Source organism: Orcinus orca, chromosome 3 (assembly GCF_937001465.1).
Source record: "Orcinus orca chromosome 3, mOrcOrc1.1, whole genome shotgun sequence".
NCBI classification, from domain to species: domain Eukaryota; kingdom Metazoa; phylum Chordata; class Mammalia; order Artiodactyla; family Delphinidae; genus Orcinus; species Orcinus orca.
This window is the reverse complement of record NC_064561.1, coordinates 14,544,918-14,553,667: the sequence shown is the minus strand read 5'-3', so window position 1 is coordinate 14,553,667 and position 8,750 is coordinate 14,544,918. Positions and strand designations below refer to the sequence as shown.

The window sequence follows — 8,750 nt, the reverse complement described above, 5'->3', positions numbered from 1 at the left end:
AGGAACTGCTCCAAAGAAGTAGGGGAAGAAGCCAGTATATATGTGATTTTTTTTTTTTTTTTTGGCTAGGGAATGCATGTAGTCAAGTATACATCTTGGTAAAAGATTACTGCTAGTCATAAAGAACAGATATCTCAAGTTAATGATTAACGTGCTTTTCTTTCTATGAGAAGATGAAAGAAACTGGGTTTATTAAAACTCTTCCTGAGCTACATCTAACTATCTAAGGAACCTGTTTGTCCAAAGCACAGAGCATCCTGTTGTCATCTTAAATTTCCTCTGTCTGAAACACAGAGTGCACTGTTGGTCAGTGACTGTAGTGGGTAAATCTTTGTAGACTTGGATGGTGAGAAAAATGCTCTTTGCTCTTCTTTTGTTTGCATACTTAATAACTCTTATTGCTACGATTAATGGGATTTTAAAAAATAAATTTATTCATTTATTTTTGGCTACGTTGGGTCTTCGTTGCTGTGCATGGGCTTTCTCTAGCTGTGACGAGCAGGGGCTACTCTTCGTTGCAGTGTGTGAGCTTCTCATTGTGGTGGCTTCTCTTGTTGCAGAGCACAGGCTCTAGGTGCACGGGCTTCAGTAGTTGTGGTGCACGGGCTTAGCTGCTCCGCAGCATGTGGGATCTTCCCAGATGAGAGCTTGAAACCATGTCCCCTGCATTAGTGGGTGGATTCTTAACCACTGCACCAGCAAGGAAGTTCCTTGATTAATAGGATTTTATTACATTTTAAATTGCAAGTGCTTAGAAATACTGCTGTTTTGATTATTTAAACCTTTTATTTGGAAATATGTCATATGTACATAAAAGATGCAAGAATAAGAACAGTCTAAAGAATAATTCCATAACCCTCCCACCCCAAGATTTACCCATTGTCAACACTGACATTGACATTCTTGAAGAATATAGTCCCCTCCCCCTTTTAATAGAACTTCCTCATTTGGAGTTTGTCTGGTGTTTGCTGATGATTAAATTCCAGGTTCTCAAACAGAAACACACAGTAGTGATATTGGTTCCATCTCAAGTCATCTCACCTGAAAGCAGACATCCACCTGCCCTCACTGATATTTTTTATTTGATGGTCAGGTACTGTCCAATTTCTGCCCTTTATATAGTTACTATTTTTCTTTTGCAACTGATTAGCCAGCTGTAAAAAGATAATTTCAGACTACACAAGAATACTGCTTATCATTTAAATTTCCTATTAGGTTTTACCACCCATTGCTGCTTCATGTCTCACCCAATTTTAATTGTGATGGTTGCAACGAATGATTTCTTTCCAACTGCACGTGTTGATGTTTGTATATTGATTTTCTGTCCATCACCTTTACTTATTTTTTAGTTCTACTAGTGTGGAAAACCTCATGGAATTTTCCAAATTAATAGTTATATTGTGGGGTATTTATCTGTTAAGATATTCCTCTTGACCACTGAAAGGTAAACTCTTAATCCAGTTTTGAGATCTTAATGAACAGAAATTTTTCTTCTGTCTTTCCAGCTTAGCTGTGTTTTTCTCATTGTGTTTTATCCTGCACGTCAAGGTGTTTGTGGCAGAGAGGCAGTCTGCAATATCTCACTTCACTAAGATGCAAAAAAGCAAATATAGAGATCAGAGTTACTCAAAAGTGCTAGTCCTAGACTAGAAAAAGACTTTGCACCAGAATATAAATCACATACTGCTTCCCTTACTGAAAAAGTCTTATCATGAAAAAAGTCAGCTCATCTAAAAAGCATACTTAGTAATTTGATTGATTTACATTCTTGCAAAATCTCCTTACATCAACAGTCCATAGGCTATACTTTGACAAGCAGAGGTCTAGATGACTCATTTGAAAAAGGAAGTGGTATTTCCATCCTGAAAAATTCCATGTGGTTTAAGAGTTGCTCCCTGTGTGGAGAAGCAATCATTCAATATATATTAATGATTTAATGCTATGTGAAGTGTGGTAGATGAAATGCTCCTGGAATGTGATAAATCCAAGATAAGCTCTTATAACTGAAGGCAAAATGCATTTTCTACGTAATACTTCTATTTATGAATATAGGCTCCCTCTACTCTAAAACTTTCTTTTGCATGATTTCAACCTCCTGTCCTACCAGAGCTGAAATTTCAACCATCAGAGTTAGGATAAGACATTTTTTTTCCTTATTCATTACAATTGAATCGTTTGGCAAAGAGACTTTTTTAATACATGAAGCAATTTAATTTATCTTTAGTAGTTTAGATAAATAAGTAAAAAGATTTCTAGGCACCCTCTCTTAAAATTAAGGAAAGGAAACAAATTAACTCAATAAATACAATAAAGTTTTTCTATTTTCCAAATTTTCAACCAGCTACAATACAATAAAATGAATTATTTTATTAGAAAATATAACTGTTCAAAGATTAAAAATAAATAAGTTGCCGCCACAAAATTGCAACATAATATACAGTTAACTCATTCTGTTCCGGTCAGTTAAGAGAAAGATGGCAGGAGGAATGATACAGTCAAAAGTAACCAAAAAGGGGGGGGGGGGCCAAGATATGAGGGAAAGGAGAGCTAGAGCAAAAAGAGGAAAAGAAAGAAAAAGTGCTTTATTGAATGAGTTAGTTACATGAGGTCACCAAGAGGAACACATCCTCTGACTGAGGCAGTATGGTGAGACCTGTGTTGTTTGATGACTTTAGTGCCCTGGTGTCTTCAACCCAGAGGTAAAGGAGATGCTCACATCCTCTAGGCAAAGGCACCATCAGCAAGCTTCCACTCTTCCTCACTGGACCAGAAGAATCACAGTGTGGTGGTCTTAACCCTGCTGGAGGAGTATTCACTACCACTTATCCACACCTAGATGGCAGGGGAGGCAAAGAACCTTGGCGTCTGGCAGCCCTGCTTCCACCACTACCGAGCAGGCTCAAAGACAATGGTCAACTCAGGCTTTTCTTCTTGAAGTGTTTCTAACGCACGTTTTGTATCATAATTGAAATACATTCCACACAACCTGTAAAAGTAAATAGAGAAGCTTTGGATTGTACTCTTCAAATAAACACTTTCAGTTTTTGGCTTTAAAAATCTCATCTCCTCACTTAGCCTCACACGTCTAAGCTTTCCAATGCTGCACTTCATGCCTAATGTGGTTTCTGTGATATTCAATATTTTTAACCTTCGAGTTTGGAAATGTTTAAACATGTGCAGATATCGAGAGAATAGTATAATGAATCCCATTACCCATGTTTGACAGTTAACAGCTCATGGCCAATCTTGTTTCATCTATCACCCACCCACTCCTCACATCAGTGGATTATCTTAAACACAGCAGTTCATGCATCTATAAGTATTTCAATGTGTGAAACTAAATGCAGTCTTTTAAAACATAACTGCAATGGCATTAGCACATCCAAAAAAGTTAACAATAATTTCTAAATATCAATATATGTCCAATCAGTGTTTAAACTTCCTCAACTGTCTGATAAAACTTTTATATTATGTTCATTTAATCAGGAGCCACATAAAGTCCACACATTGGGAATTCCTGGCAATCCAGTGGTTAAGACTTGGTGCTTTCACTGCCATGGCCCAGGTTCAATTGCTGGTGGGGGAACTAAGATCCTGAAAGTCGCACAATGCAGCCAAAAAGAAAAGGTCCACACATTGTCATTGCTTGGTATGCCTCTCAAGTCTTCTTTGATATCAGTTCTTCCTCCTTCTCTTTTTTTAAATTTCCCTTGCAACTTAACTAAGAAATCATACCCTTTGTCCTGAATCATTTCTAATAATCTTGATTTGGTTGTGTTATGGACTGTTTGTGTTCCTTCAAAATTCATATGTTAAAGCCCTAACCCTCAATGTGATGGTATTTGGATATGAGGTCTTTGGGAGGTAATGAGGGTTAGATGAGGTCATGGGGGTGGGTCCTCATGATGGGATTAGTGCCCTTATAATAAGAGATACCACAGCACACACTCTCTGTCTATCTCTGTCTATCTCTCTCTCTCTCTCTCTCTCTCTGTGTACACATGAGGACACAACAAGCCCAGAAGAGAGCTCTCATTAGAAACCAAATCAGCCAGCACCATGATCCTGGGTGTTCCAGCTGCCAGAACTGTGAGAAATAAATGTCTATGATTTGTTTAAGGCACCTAGTCTATGCTATTTTGTTATGGCAACCTGAGCTCACAAGACAGGTTGACTGCATCCATGGATTCCCCAGTCTATTTTGAGCCTGTACCTTATCTCCAGAGTGTCCTTCAGGGCTAGGTCAATTAGCCCACATACAGCAATGTCCCCAGCTTCATCCTGACCAATAATTCCTTTTGTTCCTATTTCTCTTAGCTCTAGAAATGGCTTTTCTTGCAAGAAACATGCTCCACTCTGTCCACACAAGGATACAACGCTGATCTGAACTACTGTTTATTCAAACCTCTATTCCAATTGGTTCTCAGCCTTAAGGCCATGGACAAGGACAGAAATTTCTGGGCTAACAGAATTTATAAACTAGGGGTAAGATATAGATAATAAATAAACAAGAAAATGATATAGCATGTATTATGATGGTCAACGCTATGGAGGAAAATAAGCAGAGAAGAGGAAAGGCATGCTGGGCTGTTATTTTCAGTGGGATGGTTACAGTCAGACTCACAGAGAAAACCCTGAGCAGAGAATTTAATGATGCACAGGAATAAGGCATGTGGATATCAAAGGGGGGAAGTTCCAGGCAGAGGGAACTGCAAGTGCATAGTTTCGGAGGTGACAGTGTTTTTCGAAATAGCAAGGAAACCAGTGTGCGTGGAGCAGAAGGAACTAGCGTTAGAAGATGACTTTGCAAAACCAGCAGGAGCCAGATCACATGGGGCCTTAGACACTGCCATGAGTTTGTGGCTCTTACTTTGTGATAGAAGCATGTTAGTCGGAGTGATATGCTCTGATGTTTTAGCTACACCCTCCATCTGCAATGGTAGATGCAGAGTAGCCTGACAGAATGATACCAGGGCAGTCCAGACAAGAGGTGACGATGGTTTGAACTAGGGTAGGAGCCATGAAGCTGGCAAAAGTGGTCAATGAGTGGGCATGCTGTGAAAGCAGAGTTAACAGGACATGCCAGTGGATTGGATATGTGCATAAGGAAAAAGATGTGTCAAAGATGACACCAGGATTGTTTTGACCTGAACAATTCAGACTGAGTTACCATTGACTGAGATAGGGAAGAAGCAGATTTTAGACAGAAGGGAACAGCACAGGTTTGGATTTGGACATGTGAAATTTGGGAGGCTTATTAGACATCCAAGTAGAAAGGTGAGACAAGCATTTGAACATGGAATTCATGGAGATATGAACTGGGGGGAGGGGAACAGCACATATATGATAAAACCAGAAGACTAGACTATGATGTAAACAAGGGAGAAAGTGCAAAGGAGAAAACTTAACCCAGTGATTGAGTCCTGGGGATTCAGTATGTAAAGGTCAGAATGATGAAGGGATGCCAGAGGAGACTGAGCAGAAACAGCCAATGTAGTAGGAGAAAATCCAGAGGAAAGTGTGTTGACCCTAAAACCAAGTGAAAGGAATGTCTTTAGTGGAGACTGTGATCGTCAGAGCTGACAGAACTTATGAAACTAATTAGGAAGCTTTTACTAGCGAGGTAATGTGTACCTCAGTGGTATCATTGATGATGGAAAGGAGCCAACGGTCCCAACACCCTGAAGACAGGCCAAAGTTTATGGAATTTCTAATCTTGATGTTTCTGGAGCACTTTCTATTTAGAAATTCTCCGAAACAAGACCAACAACACCCCTACTACGCAAGGACCTTTGCAGTAAGGATGACCCATGGACAGGTCTAGTTCTACAAAGTATGATACCTTGCACAGAAATACAATTCTCTTTGGCTATTTTTCATTGGGACTTGTGTTTCTTTCAGGAATATGGATGAAAGGTCTTTTCACACCCAGATGAACCTTGATTATTCTAAATGTCTGGATGCAATTGAATACATAGTTCATGACTCAATTATTGTATACATATATAAATCTGCAGCTGGCCCAGGCCCAACCTCACCCAGAGTGCAAATGAAGCCAACTTGGATTTTGCAAACTGGCCAACTTTTCCTTAGCAATAGGAGCCCTGCCACACAAATCTCTACAGAGCACACTTACTTCAGGCATTTCAGGAGGCAGCCCTGCTGTTTCAGCACTTCACAGAGTAGCATGACCCCCAGATCACCCAGGTCATTGTTACCTAGGCTCAACTTTCGCAGGCTCTGGTTAGAAGTCAGAAGTGTGGAAAGACCCCAGCAGCAGTGTGACGTGAGGCTGCAGTTGTCTAATCTGCAAGAAAGAAGGTGATTTCAAGAAAATGTCCCCTTAAATTATCCTCCACAGGTCTTCCAGATCTTAGCCTGCAATATTTCAAATGCAGGAAAGGCTCAGGATTAACAAGCTTGGAACTGTCTTATGTGCCAAGGGTTATCATACTCTCCTCTTCAGATGAGAATATTTTTTCCAGTCTACTGGATTTTGTAGTTCAAATGATTAACAGCAGTTTATGAAATGATTTTTCCCAAATTCTGTGTCTCCCCCCCAGATTTTCCTAAAACACTAGTGCCATACCACCCCCACTCTTTTGTGGTAGAGAGATTTATGGTGAAAGGAACTTCAGTATTTACCTTTACACCAACTAAAAGTACAGGTCCTCCTAGTCCCATAATCCTGTAAGAAGCCAAGCCCTAGGAAGACTCTCAGATATAGATGATCTCATCAACATTCCCCTCAACTATCCCCTTCCCTGTAGCCACCATGCATTCCCATCACTGTAATAAGCTCAGAGACTTACTCCAACACCTGAAGCTTGCAGTGGGCATGTAAGAGTCCCTTACAGAGTAGCTTGACCCCCACGTCTCCAAGAGCATTGCCCCGTAGGTAAAGGTGTGTGAGATTCTTGTTTGTGCTGAGCACCGAGCACAGAGCTACACAACCACCTGATGTAATGCCAGAATTCACCAACCTGTAGAAGGAACAGGGAGAAGAATCCTCAGTGCCCAGACTTCCTTGAACATTGCACAGCTGTCTCAACACAGGAACTTCATTTTATCTGAAAAGCTTCATGCTTCAAGTTAAAGGCCAGCATCTTGGATATAATCTGAGGAGAGCAAGACTCTCTATCTCTTGCCCCATAAGAGAGACAAATGATTTCTTAGCAGATGCTTTCCTGGGATCAGCAGGAGAGACAGAGCAAAAGCAGCAAACTGATCCGCATTCCCTCCACATTCATCCTTCTTACACGTATTCCCTCTGACCATACGTGTTCCTCACTACCACTTCTTCCAGAAAGACATCCCAGATTGTCTCTTACTAATAATTCTCATTATTATTATATTAACACTGCAGAGGCCTACCTTATTTGATTCTTATACCAACCAAGCAAGGTGGCAGTGCAGCTGTAACTATTGAATATTTTCTACAGATTAGAAAGCTGAAGCTCATCAAATCATGTGTTCCTTTTAAGGTCAAAGAGAGAGTATTTGGTAGAGAGGGGACCCAGACTTACACCTTCTAGAGCCATCCCCTGCTCTATTGGCCCTTCTGTCCATTGCACACTAACTTCTGCCTTTTAAATGGCCTCTCAGAGTACAAAGCCCTAGGTTTGCATTATTTGCAGTGGAACTAAGATTTTTCATGTACTACTCTTGGGTCAAGCTGAGAATATACTATCACCTAACAAGAGCATAAGGGCTCTGAAATGGAGAGCTGTGTCACTCCTGCCTAGAAGCTCAGAGAGTAATATACAGTATACAGAAAGTCACATGTGCTAGGCCTTCAACAAAGCTTTGATTTAAGAATATCTCATGTGGTCACATTTCCTTCTTAACAACGACATGTTTTTAAGTTCCAAGGTGCCTTAGAATCAGAAAAAACAGAAAGACAGAAAGAAGTGGTTCAGACAGCATAGCATGAACAGATGACCAAAAGGAAACAGAAATAATTATCCATCCGCTAGTCTCCATCTTCCCAGTCAAGAATGAATCACAACAGAAAAGACTGAGTAAGCAAGACAAAGAGGGAAACGAAGCCCAAGAGGGATGAACAAAAACAACTGAGTGGGTTATAGTAAGTTCTTCTTTCTAGCTAAGGAGAATGTTATCAGAGGATCTTCAGTGAACATACAGAAGGGATTTTCAGGATTTCTGGCTGTCATAGACTGAATGTTTGTAGTGCCCCCACCTCCAAATTTCGTATGTTGAAATCTTAACTCTCAATGTGATGGTATTATTGGGTTGGCCACAAAGTTCATTTGGGTTCTTCTGTAACATCTTATGGAAAAATCCGAAAGAACTTTTTGGCCAATCCAATGGAAGGTGGGGGCTTTAAGACATGATTAGATCTTGAGGGTAGACTCCTCATGATGGGATTAGTGCCCTTTTAAAAGAGACCCCAGTGAGCTGCCTCCCCACTATCACCATGTGAGAACACAGCAAGGGTGGCTGTATGCAAGCCAAGAATAGAGTCCTCACCAGGAACCAGGTGATCTACAGGCACCTTGGTCTTGGATTTCCAGCCACCAGAACTGTGAGAAATAAATGTTGGTTGTTTGAGCCACCTAGTCTATGGTATTTTTTTTACTGCAGCCCAAATAGACTAAGACACTGGCAAAGATGAAGACCATTCCAGAAGACTAGAGATGGTCCTCAAAAAGGAAAAGAAAGAATATTTTGAAAGTTACAGAATAGTAAGATTTACTACTATTTCCAGAAAAGGGCTAAAAAGTATTAGG

At 40.3% G+C, this 8,750-nt stretch overlaps 1 protein-coding gene across 5 annotated transcripts in view; it reads right to left on the bottom strand.

Moving 5' to 3' along the window:
- Positions 1 to 2,303: 2,303 nt before the first annotated feature.
- Positions 2,304 to 8,750, bottom strand: part of NLRP3 (NLR family pyrin domain containing 3) — a 56,219-nt gene continuing 49,772 nt past the window's right edge. For 3 of the 5 annotated variants that reach the window (XM_033401624.2, XM_049708577.1, XM_004277644.4), the window contains 3 exons: positions 6,813 to 6,983; positions 6,137 to 6,307; positions 2,304 to 2,986 (listed from right to left, as the gene is read on the bottom strand). In XM_033401624.2, the coding sequence (XP_033257515.1) occupies positions 2,887 to 2,986; positions 6,137 to 6,307; positions 6,813 to 6,983 (442 nt within the window). In that variant the 3' untranslated portion in view covers positions 2,304 to 2,886. Of the gene's footprint in view, positions 2,987 to 6,136; positions 6,308 to 6,812; positions 7,142 to 8,750 lie in introns of those variants that run through there. The other 2 variants (XR_007476769.1, XM_049708578.1) reach the window with 2 other exon arrangements.